At 45.8% G+C, this 19,264-nt stretch overlaps 1 protein-coding gene across 1 annotated transcript in view; it reads left to right on the forward strand.

Moving 5' to 3' along the window:
- The first annotated feature begins 243 nt into the window (after nt 1–243).
- The window catches only part of myo18b (myosin XVIIIB), a 37,994-nt gene continuing 18,973 nt past the window's right edge, over nt 244–19,264 (forward strand). Inside the window, exons 1-25 of the mRNA XM_020625104.1 lie at nt 244–251; nt 775–973; nt 1,767–2,156; nt 2,709–2,772; nt 4,432–4,544; nt 4,620–4,787; nt 5,599–5,809; nt 5,959–6,101; nt 6,206–6,306; nt 6,723–6,786; nt 7,670–7,814; nt 8,677–8,847; nt 9,567–9,657; nt 10,482–10,674; nt 11,604–11,684; nt 11,826–11,946; nt 12,056–12,203; nt 12,669–12,852; nt 12,935–13,085; nt 14,807–14,916; nt 14,997–15,062; nt 15,155–15,283; nt 16,162–16,305; nt 18,892–18,981; nt 19,058–19,177. Of these exons, the coding sequence (XP_020480760.1) occupies nt 244–251; nt 775–973; nt 1,767–2,156; nt 2,709–2,772; nt 4,432–4,544; nt 4,620–4,787; nt 5,599–5,809; nt 5,959–6,101; nt 6,206–6,306; nt 6,723–6,786; nt 7,670–7,814; nt 8,677–8,847; nt 9,567–9,657; nt 10,482–10,674; nt 11,604–11,684; nt 11,826–11,946; nt 12,056–12,203; nt 12,669–12,852; nt 12,935–13,085; nt 14,807–14,916; nt 14,997–15,062; nt 15,155–15,283; nt 16,162–16,305; nt 18,892–18,981; nt 19,058–19,177 (3,405 nt within the window). The remainder of the gene's footprint in view (nt 252–774; nt 974–1,766; nt 2,157–2,708; nt 2,773–4,431; nt 4,545–4,619; nt 4,788–5,598; nt 5,810–5,958; nt 6,102–6,205; nt 6,307–6,722; nt 6,787–7,669; nt 7,815–8,676; nt 8,848–9,566; nt 9,658–10,481; nt 10,675–11,603; nt 11,685–11,825; nt 11,947–12,055; nt 12,204–12,668; nt 12,853–12,934; nt 13,086–14,806; nt 14,917–14,996; nt 15,063–15,154; nt 15,284–16,161; nt 16,306–18,891; nt 18,982–19,057; nt 19,178–19,264) is intronic.

Genomic DNA, 19,264 nt, shown 5'->3' on the forward strand with positions numbered 1-19,264 from the left:
GTCAGTTCATGCTATGGTGTACCTCACTACTGCTGGCACGTTTTCTCGGGCCACGTCTGGCACACGCTCTGGAAAAAGCATCTTCCAGCACACGTGTGTGGGTCCAGGTCTAAATCATCAGGTTTTAGGACTGGACGTTTAGGAGCTGTGCCAAGAAAAACATGACACTGGTGATGAATTTCACCATGATGTGTGTACATACTCTATTTACTGGGTTCCGTTTACTGCCTGCTCATGTCCACGATGAGCCAGTACGTGTTATAATGAGGCACTGCTCAGCTATTTCTCCACTAAGTTTTCTCATGATTACTGTACATATGGTAGCTAGTCACAGAATGGAAACAGCTGTCCCACTGACCTTTATAATATTCCCTATTGTGCCGGAATGTGATACTTGTTGGTTAAAGGTCGGGTCTCTGGCCTCCACTGTGTGGCACCTAACATCCCCTCATGGTGCTCGTCACAGCCGCTGACTTGTATTTCGTCGTAAAACTGGGAACACACACTCTGGGGAATCATTGAAACTACACTGGACTGTGACAAACAGAGATTTGACCCCAGTGTCCTCTAGCAGAGGGCCGTCACTGGTGATGTCTACGGAAGCTGTCGTGCTTCTGGCAGACCAGACACACTGATTTTAAAATGGGGTTGTCACTGAGGTTAAATCACAGTTATTATCCCTGTAGTGTTCCCAGCTTTAGTCCCTCACCTCCAGGGTTTCTAGAAACAGGTGAGTAATACAGGATGTTCAGTGTGGCCCTACTCTTCACACAGTGACTTGTTGTTTCTGTCTGTCTCCACCTGCCTTGGCCAATCAATCAAACCACAGATAAAGGAGGAGAACAAGCCGGTGACCACGGCCGTGCCTCCACCGCCTCTGTCAGCGCTGCCAGGCGGCTTCCTCAAACAGCTGGTCCGAGAAACAGAGCAGGAGACCAAACAGAAGGAGCCGGAGGTCAAAGAGGAGCGGCCGGTCAGTGCTGGTCTCAGTCCACACGAGTTCTGAGCTTCTTACTTTTATTCACTTCCTTGCCAAGAGCCTGATGAAACTACTGATACCAGGACTGACTGAGGCTGGAGCCAGTAGCTGGCTAGCTTAACTTAGCATGAGGACTGGAAACAGGGTGGCCGTGGCTCAGGAGGCAGAGTGGTTTCTTCCAACTGGAAGGCAAGCAGTTCAATTCCTGTTCTCACCAGTCTACATGCCACGGCGTCCTTGGGCAAGACACTGAACTTTAAGTTGTTCCTGATGGCCAGAGCGGTGCCCCACAGGGTTTGTGGGAGATAGTTTGGCCAAGTACTGTATGTTACACACAAGGACTTTGTTTCTGGTACAGACCCGAGGCAGCCATGTGCGGTGCCAACCCAACCCAAGTTGCCCCTGATGGTTAGGGCCATTGGGGGTTCAGTGTCTTGCCCAAGGACACTTCGACACGTGGACTGCAGGCATCATGATTCAAACCTCCGACCCTCTGGTTGGGAGACAACCGCTCTACCCACTGAACCACAGTCACCTTCTTGTTTCAAGGTCTTTTTTTCTTACTGTGTACAGTTTTTTCACTAAGCCAATCTAACTCGCCTTTTTATGGGCCACCATATAAATCAGACTTTGACACAACACCGGCTGCAGCTTCACATTTAGTGAACAGACACAAGTGGCATCGCTCCTCTCAGCTAACTGTCACAAAGAAAACAAACACGTATATTACAAAAAGGCTCATTGTTCCTATAGAGGACCATACTGATTCCTGTTTTTCCCCCTGCAGCCAAACAAATTGAGCAACAACCTGGTTCAACAGTTTCTTGTCCCAGATCAGACTCCCCCGATCCTCGAGGCTGAGATGTCCCTCCGAGCCGAACAACTGATCAACAGCAGCAAGCAAGGACGCAACTCAGTCCTGTCGGACGGCAGGTCGTCCTCACAGAGGCACATAGTCAGTCCTGTCCCCGGCAACAGACAGGAAACCAAACAGGATGTGACACTAGAGCCGCCAAAGCAGCAGCAGGACACAAGGACAGAGAAGAACAAGAAGGTGCCACAAGCCGAGCAGAAGGAGAAGACAGAGGAAGTGAAGCAGGTGGAGAAGAAGGAGGAGAGGCAGGAGCCAGAGGGAAGACAAGCAGACACAACCATCACAGAGCCGGAGAGGAGAGAGGTATGAGTGGTGCTGCCATCTTTTATAGAGTAGTGTGGAATCTGAACTGTCCCTGGAATAATGACAGACTTGTTCAGTGTTTAGACCTTCTCAGCCCAAAGGCTCTAGTGAGGCTCCAAGCAAACTGTCACCACCACGTCCTATTTCCTAGCAATGATATAAACTACAGAAGCCTGGTTGGGACAAACTGTACAAACTGTAGCCTACAGTCTGAAGCTAGCATTAGCTGGCTAACGGTGGGGCGGGGCTAATTTACAGACCGACAACACAGGGTGGAGAAGCTGGAATAACAACAGGGGGTCATAGAGGGGGGTGTAGCTGAGAGGCGTCACGTCCTGTCCCACTGTCACTGGGTTTATCAGACAATGTGGAAAATATTAGTTAATACACCTTTAAATGTAATCAGTGAACATGATGTGAAATTTAGAAAAGCAAATCTGAACAAAATAATTTACTTTGCATTTAACAGAAGCATAAAAACTGGAATTTTTATGTGATTATGACGTCGTTTATTGTCTCTGCTCCTCTGTTGTGTCCTTGCTTGTCTCTCAGGTGAGGGATGTGTGGTATGAAGCCGGGACTGTGTGGTATGTCCACAAGGACGGTTTCACCCGTGGTGAGATATAAACACAACTCTACACCCATACACACAAACAACAGAATATAAAACATATCAAACATGTTTGCTGGTGCGTCCCCTAATATAAACCGTGTCTACATTGTGGACATAGTTTTCCAACCACCCCTTTGTTATCACATTGTTTTGAAACAACAGGTAGATGTCATTCTGCTTTTAGAATGACTTTCTTCAGTGGAAAATACACATGGGTGACAACTGACAGGACAAACCCAGTCCCCAGCAGGGCCGAGTCTCCAGAGCCTGGTCAGGTCTCCTCTGTCGGAGGAGGAAACCTCCTCCTTCCAAACCAGATCCCCCCCACTGTGTCCAACCCGTGGTGTTGTCCTCATGAAGCCACTCAGTGACCTAGAGCTGCAGCCATGAGTCAGTTCACTGGTAGAAAATGAACCTCAGCTATTTAGAAGCAACAGTCACCGACATGTTCTGGTTCCACCTTCTTTAATGTGAGGAGCTGATGCTTTTCTTTGTCAGACATGAGAATCAGCTGAGTCTCTGTGGATCTGTTGGTTGTGGAGACGCCACCTTTGGCTCTGGAGAGTCACAGTGGGACTTTATCCCAGTGTCTGACATTCTGGGGACAAACAGATCGATCAGATCATCAGGACAATGATCAGCTGATTGATCAGTGGCCCTGCTGGTTATGTCTCCACTCAGTCAGGAGTCTCCTTTAGTTTGTCACCATCTGTAGTTCCTGCTCATTTAGTTTGTCACCATCTGTAGTTCCTGCAGAAACTGTTCACAGTCAGATCAGTGATCTTCATCTGTAACAGAAGCACACACACACTTAAAACCATCTTAAATGAATATCATAGACTCACAGACACAGTAGTTCAGACCACAGCACCTTCAGAACAAAATCAACCTAATTAGAACATTTGGCCAATTTGTGAAAAATGTCAACTTTGTCAAAAAGCAGTTTTTACAATGACTTGGTCACAGTAGAAGTAGAGCAGCACTTCAGTTCTCAGTGACTTCAAAGATTAATTTAGAAGCAGAAACATGATTTCTCCTTCTGAGCAAATGATCATTTTCATATTTGATTAATGTGCCACTTGCTTTCCTGATTAATTCAATAACTGTTTGACAATGTACGGTTTCCTGGAGCACAGAGAGAGGCATTACTGTCCAACATTTCCTCTACTATAAAGTCAAGACCAGGAGAACTAGCAACTTTTTAACATTTGAGATTTTAATTAACAAAGTATTTGGATCTAAAATCAACAAATCGATTAACTGACCTTTTGTTGCAGCTCTTCTATCCACTGTTTGTCATTTAGGCCTTAATGTGTGTTTGGATTAGCTGAGTCCTCTGTGCAGACACAGCCTCTGATAATCTTCTAGATGGTTACAGTTCCTGCATATGTTGAACATTAGTTACAGCAGAGTCACCGTCCTTCCTGCTGCGCTTGGCTCCATCTGTTCATCTGCACTGCACTAATCCCATTAGCCCGTCACACCCCCACACACCCCCTGTCTCCTGCTTGTCAATATGCAGAGATCAGAGAATTATGAAATGAAATCTTAGAGGGACATGGATACTCAGCCATGTGGCATAAATCAGACTCTGCGGGGTTAATGCCAGGCGTTCTGCTTTTGACAGGGGAAGCTGTTTTGACGACTGATCTCTCATTTCAGCCACTCAGCTGAAGCCAGATGAAGGTACACCTGAACTCCCAGAAGGCCGTGTGAGGGTGCGTCTGCAGACAGATGGGTCACTGCATGACGTCACAGAGCATGAAATTGAGAAGGTACCTCAACTCTTTCACTTCCTTTTGTTTTGTGGTTTGTTTTCGTGCACTGACGCCGTCCTTCTCCCTCCACAGTGCAACCCCCCGGAGCTGGATCTGTGTGAGGACCTGAGCGACCTGCAGAGCGTGAATGAATGTGGAGTTCTGCACACACTGACCAGCCGAACTAAAGCCAACATGCCGCTCACACACGCAGGACCCAACCTGGTCAACTTCTGGCCTCCCATCCAGGCACACGGCAAGGTGTCAATCAGCTTTATCGATCTTCTCAAACTTTAGCTGCTTAGACTGCTCGGAAAATGTCCAACGTATGTTTCCTAAGACTTCACTTTGTCCAGTACAACTAAAACAGGTTAATTAAACAACTCACGTGTTTATAGTGTCATGCTTGTCTGATTGCTTCCTTTGTTGACCATTGCTTGAACAGTGTTGTTACTTTCCCTGCACCTCCATTAGAAACCACTGATTAAGTGTTTGTATACTCCTTGTAAATACTAAACTGAGGGGCTCAATCAATAATCAAAATATTTGCCAATTCATTTTTCTGCCAATAGCTTAATCAACCAATTGTTACAGCTCACTGCTGAACAGATCAATAATAATTCCTTTACAGTAACGTAATAGATTGTAGAATTCATATAAAAATGTTTTAAACACAAAAAATGAAATAATTTGTCAAACTTTTATTCATATAACTGCTTATTTATTTGCCAATTACATTTTTAAATAACAACTTTATGTAATTATCATAATTTTGTTATAATTAACATAATGGATTAATAATTTATTATTTACATTTTACAGATGTGTATAAATGATTTGTTAATGATAGTTTTTAACCTGTTTCTGAGGACCAAAGCTTTTTGGGCAGCTACTAATGATTATCTTCATTATGTAGTAATCTGCAGATTACTTGTCTGTACATGTCAGAAGGACAAAAAGAGAAACACACCGAGGTCCACCTCAGGCATCAGAACAGTTGCTGATTAGTTTTCTGTTCAACTTGTTGCTTCTGAGCTGTTTTCATCCGTTCTTTCTTCTTCTTCTCTGTCAGACCCTGAAGTCTAGGCGAGGGGAGTCGGTGTGGGATGCTCCTCCTGCTATGGCTGCTCTGGTCAAACGCGTCCATGTGTCCATGGTTGGCACCAGGAGGGACCAGAGCGTATGCGCGGTGGGACACAGTGGGACGGGCAAGACGGCTGCATGCCAAGCTTTCATACATGCTCTCCTCCAACAAGCCGGTGCCACTGGAGAGAACATCAGTGGTGAGTACAGCAGGCGCACGGTGCCACGTTCAAACCGCACAGACTGCTGATCCATCTCTGTCTCTGTTAGTGGTGAGTACAGCGGGCGCACGGTGCCACGTTCAAACCACGCAGACTGCTGATCCATCTCTGTCTCTGTTGTTTTCCAGTGGAGCGCGTACAGGCCATGTTCACCATCCTCAGGTCCTTCGGCTGTGTGAGCTCTCAGCACAGCGAGGCTTCGTCTCGGTTCGCCATGGTCTTCTCACTGGACTTCAACCACACTGGACAGGCTGCGGCCGGACACCTCCAGGCACGCCTCACACAAACACACCGAACAGAGTCAGACATGGCTGCGCACCAAGTTACTCACCTCTCCACCTTCTCACCCTTCCCTCTCTCCTGCCTCTCCATCAGACCATGATGCTGGACAAATGGAAAGTGTGCCATAAAACTCAAGGAGAGAGTAACTTCCTGGTCTTCTCTCAGATGCTGGCTGGAATGAGCACGGAGATGAGGTACTCTCCAGATTGTTCTGTATGTTAGTAAAACACATTAAGATTAAACCGGTGTTTTCCAGTCACTTGTCTTGTCATCCCTTACAACTGTCTCTGTGTGCTTCAGTTGCCTAGGAGCTGCTAGCAGCTCCACACAAACAGATATCTCTCCTTGAAACCACTGAGCACAGTTACATTTAAATCACTGAGGCTCCGATATTTCACAAAAGTCCAAAAACTGTGAACAGCTTTCTGTATCAGATTTTATTTTTTCTTCTTTCCTCTTCCATTAATCATCTCATGACCCTTCAGATTCATCTGGTGACCCCGTGGAGGGCCCTGACCCCTAGATTGGGAATTGTGATTTGGTTTTATTAATCAGATCTGACAGTTGCACCTATCTTGATTGTTTTTCCCTGTTGTCGATTCCTCCTCAGGACTGAACTTCAGCTGCACCACCTTCCTGAATTGAACTCTTTTGGTATTATTCATCCAACCAAGGTACGCCAGCTGGGCGGGGGTTGGGGTGGGGTGGGATGCCCCTCACACAGACTAACCTTAGGACGCTGACTGACCATAAGCACTCTAGCACAGATAGCGGCGTGCATGCAGGCTGTGCTGTTGGATAAGCAGGAAGCTTCAGGGTCCTGATGCTGTCACACTGGAACGTTTCATCCAACAGAGCCATATTATTAGTCACACCTGTGCTTTGCTGTGACCAGGTTCATTATAGCACAGTGACAAAAGCTACTCAAGGGAACTAACAATTTGAAACTGATGAATGGAAGTTTGGGCTCATCATTAGCTCTGCTGCTCCAGGTCTGAACGTCGACCGTCTCTGAACGTGTGGTTACAGCCACTAGCGGGCCGCGCCCCCTGAAGTCACACTGACACTAGCTGTTTGTGTTTTTGATCAATCCTGGGTGGTTTGACCTTTGACTTTATCAGATATGTCACTGCTGTTGTTTAGGTGTGTCTCAGGTACGTCCCTTAACCTTATGGGGGCGTAATAATACTCACTGGAAGCCACAAGTTTAGAGCTTAGACTCCATAACGATGACGTCCCCCGGTGACAGAAAATATACTCGTTTTACGTTTTAGACATTTGGCTGAGGCTGCTTGTCACAGTGCAGCATTAGAAACATTTCTAAATCACCATGAACTGCAAGAAAACATGGGAGATGTTTAGAACATGTGTGTTGACAGCGTCGCTGTGACCACAGTCTGGGGGAACAAAAATAGATAAGTGAACTCAGAGAAGATCTGAGGAGGCAAAACCCTGCAGTGAAGTCAGTGATGGCAGATGAGGTGTGACTCAGCTGTTCTCCCACCTTATTAAGTGGCTGGTTTTCAGAGTCCCCCCTCCCTGTCTGTCTGTTGTCAGGTTGAGGAGAAACAGCGTGCGTCCGTCGCCTTCACCAAGCTGCTGACTGCCATGGAAATGCTGGGCTTCTCAGCCGGCGAGCAGGATGCGATCTGGCATGTTCTGGCTGGTATCTACCATCTGGGAGCTGCTGGGGCCTGTAAAGGTAACACTGATTCATCGTCTTCATCATCCTCACTCCCACTGGGTTAGTAAGACCTCTAGACACACACACACATTTGTCTGCCTACACTTGTGAGGACCTTCGCTGCCTCATTTACAAGCCTCTAACTTTAACCATCACAGCTGAATGCCAAAGCCCGACCCTCGCCGTAAACCTACACCTGATTCAAACCTGAACCCTGAAGTAGTGAGGACGGTTTCCTCACACACACTGTTGTCCAACAACCCTCACACTAAACTGAAAAACCTGCACTTCTTATGAAAGACAAAACAAAGCTGTCGTCCACTTACACTTAGTCTTAACTGTGTTCTGGTAACAATACTGCTGTAATACCACATTATGAAATCACTAAAGGAGACTGGTGTGAATTGTCTGCTTAATTAGGTGCCAAAGAAAAGAGAAAAATAAAAAATATATGAACTAAAATAAAGAAAACGCATTTCTATTATTATTCACAGATTATTGATTTATGTAATTGTGGTTATTACTGTCACAAACTGTAAATCCAGTATTACTCAATGATGATAGGCACATTAGCATTTTCCTGCAGAGTCCTGTTGTCTTCAGACTCTAACAGCACAAATTCAGACATTTCTACTGTAAAATAACCAAAGAATAGTTTGTTTGTGTACGACACTGATGCTCAGATACAAAATGCTCCGAAAGCTTCATGCCAAAATGTTTAGCCCGTCTCTCAGTGCTAATAAAGTTTAGCAAAATGATGAAACATGAGATCATTCTTTGCCTTTCCCTCTGAAACAAACACACTGCAGCCTCCTGTGAAATCTTTCCTAGCGTCCTCCCAGAACAGTTTGAATCATGTCCTCTCCTTTCCACTGCACAGTGGGCCGGAGACAGTTCGTGAACTTCGACAGCGCTCAGGTGGCCAGCAGTGTGCTGGGGTGTGATGGAGAGGAGCTGAACACCGCTGTCTTCAAACACCACCTCCGCCAGCTGCTGCAGAGAGCCACCGGGTGCAGCAGAGAGCGGAGTCCTGCTGCCGAGTCCGAGGACGGTGAGCCACAAACACACAAACTCTCACTAAAGGAGGAGGCAGGAGTAACAAAGGAAGGACAGTAGGTTCAGAGGCGTCGCTGTAGGCTACTAGTGAAGTTAAAGACTGAGGGTCCTGTGTCAACAGCACTAGTGGCCCCGTGAGGCTGTAACACTCACTGCACACCAGAAAACAGCTGTAGGATGGATGGCAGTGAGTTCCTGAGGGGGCAGCAGTTGTGATATTTGCACAACGTGGACATGACATGGCCTCGTAGTTTTGGGGCAGAGTGTCCTGGGGGACGTTTTCACAGATGTTTTGGGTTCAACTGGTCAGAATGCTGCAGTGGATTTTCTCTGTTGTATATCAAATGGGATATACACAGTCAAAGTGGATTTAGTTCTAAGTAGCAGCATTGCTCAAGGAAATTCCAATGACAACCAGCTAAAATAACATTGTCTCTGTTGCCCATATGACTGTTATTTTTAGGAAACTCTCTAGGAGAAGTCACCAGGAATCCTCAGTGAAGGACCATGAATGTCTGTAATAAATTCCACAGTAATTCATCTGGTTGCTTTTTAAGACATTTCACTCTGAAATCCAAGTGTTGGACAGAAAACTGGCCAATGAGCCATGACTGCTGAGCCCACGTCTCACACATGGAGTTTTATTTATCCAAAGAAAACACACAGGATGAGAAACACATGTTCAACCATTTCCTCCTGTGCCCGTCTCTGCAGGTCCCAGGCTGACAGCTGCCCAGTGTGTCAATGGGATGGCCGCTGGACTCTATGAGGACCTCTTCACTGCCATAGTCTCGCTCATCAACAGGTACGTGGATGCAGATACACCCACACTAAGCTGACGCTCTATGAGTGAGTGTGGCTGCACAGGAAGTAGAGCAAGGTTTCCACACATCATGGGGTCCTCAGCTCTTCCTGGGGAAACACTAAACCCTGCAGTTGGTTAGTCCAGCACCGTGTGTGGCAGCTCTGCTGCTGCTGTTGAATGGGAGACAAACAGCAAAGCGCTTTATCCCACTAAGACTGGGGAAAAAAATGAGATACAGCGATTGCAGCCTGTTTACTACTTTGTTAAAGCTGTGACAGAGTGTGGGGGGAACGTGCTCACTACTGAAATGCAAGGTCTCCTCTTTTTGTCTGTAGCCCTAAAACATTAGAGCCAACATCTACTAAGGAAAGAAAGCACGGAAATGTGTGTGACCGTACTTAGTGTACTGTACAAAAGAGAAGTAGCACTGAGTATAAATCAGATGTTTACAAAAGAAGCTTTCAGCCACATTCACAGCCTTCGCAGGCTCGGAGAAGCTGGCTCAGTGTTCATGCCTTCAGGTGATTTTTCCGAGGCTCCTGGTACATTTAGGAGTGAGGAGCCTCAGTTCCTGGCCACATTTCCACTCAGAATACAATATGTGTGTCACATGAATATTTAAAGGCTTTTACTTTTTCTGGATGTTTGTTTGTTTACCTGGCAGCTTTACATCCTCACAACAGATTCCTGTGGTTTGTTTTGTCACTCGGTGTGAGGAGCCGGTGTCATGTGAAGAAGTGACATCAGTCCTCTGTAGAACACACAGTTACACATCCCTGTGTATCATGCCTACATGTGCATTGTCGATCTGTGTTTGGTGGCAGAGCTCTGAGCGACCGGCAGCTGGCGCTAGCCTCTGTGATGGTGGTGGACACTCCGGGCCTGAGGAGCCCGAGACACTCTGCGGAGGAGCGAGGAGCCAGCTGGTCGGAGCTCTGTCACAACTACCTGCAGGAGAGGCTACTGGAGCACTACCACACACACACCTTCAGACACGCACTGGAGAGATACACACAGGTAACACAGCATCTGCTGGTCTATGGTTAATCTGTTACCTCTGCCAAGGCAGTTCTGTTTTTACCTCATCTGTTGGTGTGTGCACAGGGGCTAGATGACGTCCCCGTGTCCCAGCCTGAAGTCATTTCAGCAGCATAAATACAGGGCAGATATCAGTAACTGGTGCAATTTTGGTGTCTGTAACTTTTCCTAACCAGCTGATTAATCATTCTCCAAGCCCAAAACTAAACAAGTCTGAATTATCTTCTGAAAAAAAGCTCAGACGATGTAGGTTTGTATTGTCTCAAGTGGTGTCATTTGTTTTGTGTCGGTGGTCTGCAGTGGAAATCAGTCATCAGGCAATGTTTTTATCTAATGACTGATGGTTGCAGCCACAGCAGTCGCATCAGAAACCACACACAGAGAGGGAGAATGTTTTTAGCTAAATGATTTTAGCTCAGGATCCGTACTCAGATGGTAGTCCATCCTGAATCTATACCGTTTAGTCCTGAATGGGGTCACAGGGGGGCTGGAGCCAATCCCAGCTGACACTGGGTGAGAGGCGGGGTCCACCCTGGACAGGTCTCCAGTCTGTCACAGGGCTGACATGTAGACAAACCACCACACTCACTCCTACGGGCAGTTTAGAGTCACCAGTCAACCTGAGCTGCATATCTTTGGACTGTGGGAGGAAGCTGGAGAGAACCAACGCAGGCACAAGGAGAACATGGAGACTCCACACAGAAAGGCCCTGGGGCTTGAACCCACTGTGAGGCGGCCGCTGTGCCGCCTTGTATGGTAGTTTATTTTTTAAATGCCACAGCTACAGATGAAAACATATTAACTTCTTTCATGCGCAGTTGCCAAAGTAAAGACAACAACACTGTTTGGCTGCACTCATCATTCACATAACAACAGACACAGCTACAAACACATGTTGTCTGTGACAGGAGAAGATCCCAGTGGACTTTGAGTGTCCAGAGAGCAGCCCAACGGAGGTTGTGTCTGCCATTGACCAGCCACCTCCACAGGTGAGAATCACTGTTTCTGTTTCATCCCGAGAAGAGCAATGTGCTGAAAAGGTTTCTTGTTTTCACCACATGCACCGGCAGAGGCTCATTTAGCCTTTTTGTGGTAATTGAATATTGTGTGGATGCACGTGTGCGCCTAAGGTCCGGGCAGCAGATGGAGACGCCAGGGGTCTGTTATGGGTTCTGGATGAGGAGATGGCGACACCAGACTCCAGTGAGAGCACCGCCCTGGAGAGAGTCTGCCAGTATTACAGCAACACTGGTAATAAAACCCAGCTAGACACACACACGGGCTCAGTCTCCCACCAGTGTGTGCAGAGATTGTGTGAGCATTTTACATTCACTGTTGGTTGCTGTGCATGTGCCTGCAGTGCGTCAGTGCGAGCAGCCGCTGCAGTGTGAGGTGAGCCACCTGATGGGCGAAGAGCCGGTCCGCTACGACCTGACTGGATGGTTCAGTCTGATTCAGAACAACCCGTCTGCTCTCAACGCCATCTGTCTGCTCCAAAACTCCACCATGTGAGTCTGCGTAAGGGAAACTGAACAGTCTGTGCACTAGACATGCACTTAATGGCCCCAAAATGCTTTGGGCGATGTGAAGGATACCGCTGGTAAGGAGGCAGGGTGGTCCACAGCTTAGACATGACACATTTTTGGCATGTTTGTTCACATTTGGCACCATGAGAAGGATCCTGAATTAGCTATTAGCAGTTCTTGTTTGTAGTGAAGCTGTGGATGCTCAGCTGTCACTGGATTACTGGAGGAAAACTTTAACATGTCAGTTCTCAGTGAAGGTTTGCAAACTGCAACAGTAATATCACTAGAGATCTAATAAATAATCAAACAACACGAACATGTGAAGCATATGGCAGTGCATTTATCACCAGTACTGCTTGTTTTACTATAGTGATTACCGTCGTGTTGCCACGTAGACTGTGATTGCTGTCTGATGTGAAGGCCAGCTTCTCTCTGTGTCATCCTCAGCGAGGCAGTGAAGGCCATGTTTACCCCCAGGATGTCTCTGCCCCCTCTGTGTCGAGGCCTGGGGGGTCTGGAGGGTAGCAGCCAGTGCTCTCTGCAGAGGAACGGCACCATCAGGAAGACTTTCAGCGGCGGGATGGCAGCTATCCGCAGACACTCCCAGTGTATTGCTGTGAAACTGCAGGCAGTAAGTATACTAGCATACTGGTAACTCTGGAAAATACCTTTAAAGCACCACTGGACTCTTTGTCACTGCCCCCACCCGACAGGACGCTCTGGTGAACCTGGTCCGTCGAACCAGGCCGGTGTTCCTGCAGTGTGTTAGTGCAAAAACCAACAGCGGCGGCTTTGACGTCCCGGCTCTCAGAGCCCAGCTGCGTTCCACACAGATCCTGTCGGCCCTGCAGCTCTACCGCACAGGTCAGTATATAGATCATCAATAAATGATTTGCAACAGAGAACAGAATATTTAATAATTTGTGCTCTTGAATTAACAACTCTCATCTTCAGGTGCCTTTCACACCCTCCCCAGGGATCACTTTTATTTGGTTCTTGGACTCAGACACTGTATTTTACAGCCATGAGTGGCACCTAGTGCGATAAAACTTGTACCTGGTCATAAAACATTAGCTGCATTCTGGTTAATGAATGAAAGTGCTGTGTGTATACACTCACTGGTCAGTTTATTAGGTACACCTAGCTACAACCCATCCCACAGTCCTGCAGTAACTCCTCCATGGAGGTGATCATGTTCAGGCGTTGGTGTTTTATCGTTGAGCTCATAGTTAAAGCTGGTGTTGTACTGGACTGAAACATATTCACACGTCTTCCTAATATTCTAATTCCCTCATATATGTGAATTTGGAGGACAGAAAATATGCACATCCCAGAGTATATTCCAGTATGGTACAAGTTGTAGTCCATAAATGACAGTGTATGGCCCCATGTTTGATTAGAACTGTGTCGACTAGTTAATACATGATCATTTAAAGTCGTTCCTGTGGGCTCTAACGACTATATTAGAGTGTAATACTGTATACACTGCTTATACAGTAGATGCTAAATGTTGGGGGATGAAACGAGGGGCTGTGGCTCATGGACAAACACTAGACTAATTAGTTATCTGGATTTCTGCGTCTGTAAAGTTAAAAACAAACCCTGCCTTAAGCTCAGGCGGCCCACACTCTTCCTCTGAGGAAGATTTCTATGTGAGCACATTGATCCATTTAGATCCGTGCCCCACTTTACTTTCTGCCTGTTTTTACCTGGCCTGCCACAGGTTTGGAAGCAGCGTGAATTTAATAACAGTGAGGCTGATCCTGGACCAGTTCTGGATTCAGCTCAGCCAGAAACACATGGCAAGCTGCTCATTATTAAAAAGAAACATTTGGAAGGTAATAATGGATGTTTGTATATTGTGTATGAGCGGCTGCCCCGGGTTTGTTTAGGCCAGCCACCAACAGCTGACAGAGCTCCTGAACAATGTCGTGTACTTCATGCAGCAAGAGGCCCAGGATTAAATGGCAGGAACCAGTTAGAGGCTGAGATAAGGAAACCTGGCTTCATTCGTGGTCTTGTTAAGATTCTGATACTCTGACGGGCCGGCGTGTTTTTAGCAGTAACCTTCCAGTGAGTTGAAGGTAATAGCTTGGTGTCGGCCCTAAAGAGATGATCATAGACTTCCTCCTGAAAAGCAGAGGATAAAACAGGTCTGGGTGGGCGGCGCCGTGCGTTTTCTCCTCAAACACAATGAGGGGATTTGTCATCTATGTGATCTCATAACCTAATTAATATCAAGAAATGGCATCAGGACTTCAGAATGAAAGTCATTTATGATGCTGCTGTTTAAAACCAAACCATAAGTTTGACAGAGTAAACCAGGAAACGGCACAGTTTCTGCTTTAAAACTAAAGATCTTACCCACCCGGTGTGTTCTGATATCATATGTACCATTTCCTTTTTTGCTCGCTCTGTGTGTATCTCACCTTCATTTGTAGTTAAACTGTTATTCGGCCACATTGCCACAGTTTCTACCGAGATAAAAACAAGTCGGATCTCTCTGCACAGTGTGTTTTCATCCACATTTTATATTTTAACTACTGCATGAACAAACTGTGAACCTGGGTCTCTTTCTCTCTCAGGTTATCCAGAGCACATGTCTCTGAGTGACTTCAGGCGTCACTTCCAGGCCTTATCTCCTCCAATCATGAAACGTTATGCTTCGATGTTTGTCAGCCATGATGAGAGGAAGGTGAGCACCTCACAGTAACTCGCCCTCGCTTACAGTACAGACAGCAGGTAAAATAAACAGGTTGTCTTCCTGTGTCTCAGGCAGTGGAGGAGCTGCTGGTTGCATTGGATGTTGACAAAAAGAGCATCGTAGTGGGCGCCAGCAGGGTGAGAAGAGCATGTTTGACTTCTTCTAATCAAAGGGCAGAACATGAATCCAGCTGATGTGGCTCATGGCTCTTGTGCCTGTGGTGTCTCAGGTGTTTATGAAGCGGGGGGTGCTGCAGTATCTGGAGCAGCAGAGGGACCAGCAGGTGACAGGCTGGCTGGTCCATCTACAGGCCTCCTGCCTGGGACACCTGGCCCGACAGAAGTACCGCAGACTCAAGGTTTGTGTTTCTCTGCACACTAATTGCTGTCGAATAATAAGCTGATTGCTTTGTTTTCTTGTTTCATCACTAAAATGTAAAAAATAAGATGAAATAAAATACCTGCACGGTTTCTTGGACATGAAAGCCATGTCTTCAAATTCCTTGTTTTGTCCAACAAACAGTCAAACGTCATCAAAACATTCATTTTACGCTCAGGTCTGACAAAGAACAGCAGAAAATGATCGCGTCTGAGAAGCTGGAACCAGAGAATATTTGGCATTTTATGTGAAAAATAATTATTTCATTATCAAAATATTTGCTGCAAAAAATTCTCTGTCAACTAATCAGCTAATTATTTCCCCTTTAGACACGACAGTTTTCCTTTTCACAGTTTCAAAATAACTTGTTTTAAAAATCCAAAGCACATTTTTATTTCATTTTGCTCAGATATCAGTTTAAAGGGGGGTTGTAGTGTAGTTGTGTGGATCAGACGCCCTCTCACGCTGCCACCTGACAGCTTTGTACCAATGCTCACGTAAAAAGGAAATGAAACCCAACATTTAGAGTTTTTATGTGGCGTCTTTCAAAGGCTCCCGGAGGCATAAATTCCAAAAGTGGTCAAAGTATTTTTTTATTTACATTGCAAACAAAGTTTTTTTCTGCTGTCATTTTGGAGGCCATATCTAATGGCCTGGTGTGTAAGTAAGGAAAGTGGAAAGAAAAAGCTGTGATAATTAAAATTTAATGCCAGTAATTTTTATTTTAACGGCTCTTTAAAATGCACATAGCTTTTCTAATTTCAGAATGTGTGTTATTTTGGAATAGAACGTTATTGGTCAACTAGCTTCAACTCACGGCTTTGACTGAAACACCTGTGTGTGTGTGTGCACGTCCAGGTGCAGCAGATGGCCGTGCGCTGCCTGCAGAGGAACCTGAGGGCTCTGAGGGCTGTGGCCACGTGGAGCTGGTGGAAACTTTTCTGCCGAGTGCGTCCCCTGCTCGATGTCAACATGGACAACGAGAGGCTCAGGGCCAAAGAGGTACACACACACAAGCACACACACACACACACACACACACACACACACACACACACACACACACACACACACACACACACACACACACGCGTTAGCTGTGTCATGGTGGGAAAAAACCAAAGTCCACATTTTTGATTCATTTGAGCTTCTAATCTGTGCATTAAATGTTAAACATACAGTGTTCTTTAACAAGCAGAAAACTAATATATGCATGTGTTTCTGTCCATAATCAACTTTATTTTGACTTTATTCATGGTTAGATTTTGATGCTTTTCCAGCTGGAAACCAGCAAAACCATTATTTCTGGGTCAGACTGAGGTAACAGCCAGAGCTCTATAAATAATCTGTGTCCTACAGTGACTGTTTGACTTCATCCTCTGCTGCCAGCAGCGCTCTGTCCCCATCGGGTTAGATGGATATATACACATAAATATATTCAACAAATTAATGTAACAAAGGACTCGATCATCTGTTAATGACCTCAGAGTGTTACACAAATGTAACGATGTGAACTTACAGAGTCTTTCTTCCAACTCAGTTTGTGATTTTTTTAAGGTCAATGATAAAATTTGCTGGAAATCTCACATCAAAAATATACAAATACTGGATTAGAAAACACTTCATATTTTGTATTGTTCATTGATTTTACCTTATTTAGATTATTGTGTTGAAAGCTGGGGAAACACATACAAAATTCTGCTGGTAACATTCAAACGTGGCAGCCCACCAAGGCAAAAAAATAAAAAATTATTTAATCAAGTGCCTCAGTGACATGGCCAGGAAGCCCATAAAACAACAGGTCAAATCACATACACGGATACATAAGGCCAATTCAGACAGAGCACAGTTTTATACGCCTTTTTTATGCAACAGATAGAACTCCATTTTATGAAATGTCTCCCCAACACATGCATCGCTGGTTTTATTGCTTCAGGTCTATTTTTTCTAGTGCACTGAGTGCAGTGTAATCTCCACACCCAAGTCCCATCTTTTTTCTCTTTTGCAAACTTTTTTATTTTAATCTTTCTTTTTACTGTTGTCTGTTATGATTATATGCACAAGGCCTACATGAAAACTATTGTTGTCCAGCACATTTCTGCTGACGGTCAGACCGGTGAAAACTGGTGTCTTCATTGTCTGTGTGGTGTATGAATCAAATCAAATCAAATTTTATTTGTATAGCACCAAATCACAACAAAAGTCATCTCAGGACACTTTACAAAGTAAGGTCTAGACCTTACTGTTATCAATATTATTACATAGGGAAAACCCAACAAATCCCCCTTGAGCAAGCACTTGGTGACAGTGGGGAGGAAAAACTCCCTTTAACGGAAGAAACCTCCGACAGACCCCGGCTCTTGGTGGGCGGCCTTCTGCCTCGACCGGTTGGGGTGAGTGGATAGAGGAGAGACAAAAGAAGAAAAGCAACAAGACACAACAATCAAACACTGATCAGGTCGATGTGGCTGGTGACTGCTCATCAGAGACATAGAGCTCCAGGGCCAGGGCAACCTGTAGAAAGGTACAGGGAGAGAGAGAGGACACACTACGGGAGAGAGGAGACACAAAGTTAGTGATGTGTAATGGTGGCATATAGAAGCATAGGGAGAAAGGAAAGGAGAGAAGAGGACAGTACAGTCATCACTCGCCTTGTGGTAAATCACATTTCCCTCACTTGAGCAGTACAGTCATCACTCGCCTCGTGGTAAATCACATTTCCCTCACTTGAGTCTTTTCCTTGTATCTTAGTCCTGCCCACATAGGATGTGAGGAGAGAGGAGCCAAGGAAACACATTTTAACTGACATGAGGTGTTTTTTCCCCACATCCTTCATGTGAAGCGTCCAATCATAAACTGATTTCCAATAACAGGGTTCGTCAATCTGTAACAAACGTCTGCTAAAGATGCACTCATGTTTCCGCCTTTATGGCTCATCCAGGAAGCCTCTTTGCTCCCTGGTCCTCAGAGCAGCAATGAGAGCTTGGGGACGTCGTCCATCATGGTGGACCGGAGTGAGATTCCAGGTCGATCAAGGACTGAGAAATGACAAAATAAGGGAATTGGTAATTAATCAGTTCATCCATTAATAAAACTGACTCTGATCAGCTGTTCTAGAACCGACACTTCAGAGTTTCCCATCTTGGGGTCAGTCGACACACGTTCAGGGTTACCTTCAGTGTTTGAACCAGTTTTCTGGAAAACCTCCCAGAGCATCAGCTGGTATCAGTTCTCAGAGCAGGGAACGGGGGCGCATGTGATGGATCAATGTTAGGGAACAAGTTTCTATCCAGACCTCGGTACCAAACAACAGTACGCTGTATATGAGGAATGAAGTGCTGTGTTTTAGATACAGTGTGTCATCGGTGACCAGACAACGACATACATAAAAACATACAGACAGTTTATTAGTCAGAACAATGGGAGTGGAGTCCGCACAACCGCCGCATGCAACAAGTGGACTCTCACCACAGTGAAAGGCTGGAGATCAGAAATATGGGTTGGAAATGTTTCATAAAATCATTTCAGATGTGATGCAGATGAAAAGATGTTTCAGATGCTGTGAGCGGCTCTTTTCCCTTCTGCCAGGACGAGATATTGGCTCTGAGACAGCGGCTGGAGAAATCAGAGAAGGAGAAGAATGAGCTGAGGCAGAATGCAGACAGCCTGGAGACCAAGGTTTGTGCTGCAGCAGATACACAGTGCACACACAGACACACACACCCTTTGTTTACGTTGTGATCCCTGTGTGTAGGTTACAGCTGTGACATCTGAGCTGAGTGATGAGCGTTTCCGTGGCGACGCGGTGGGTCAGGCTCTGGACGTGGAGCGGGCCGAGAGACTTCGACTCAGCAGGGAGAACAAAGACCTGCAGGTAGACAGACCGAACCGTCACTGCTGCAGCCCTGAAATGGCTGCATCCTCTAATTGTCAAACATCAAATCAAATCAAATCAAATTTT

This window comes from Monopterus albus, unplaced genomic scaffold (genome assembly GCF_001952655.1).
Source record: "Monopterus albus unplaced genomic scaffold, M_albus_1.0 scaffold346.1, whole genome shotgun sequence".
NCBI classification, from domain to species: domain Eukaryota; kingdom Metazoa; phylum Chordata; class Actinopteri; order Synbranchiformes; family Synbranchidae; genus Monopterus; species Monopterus albus.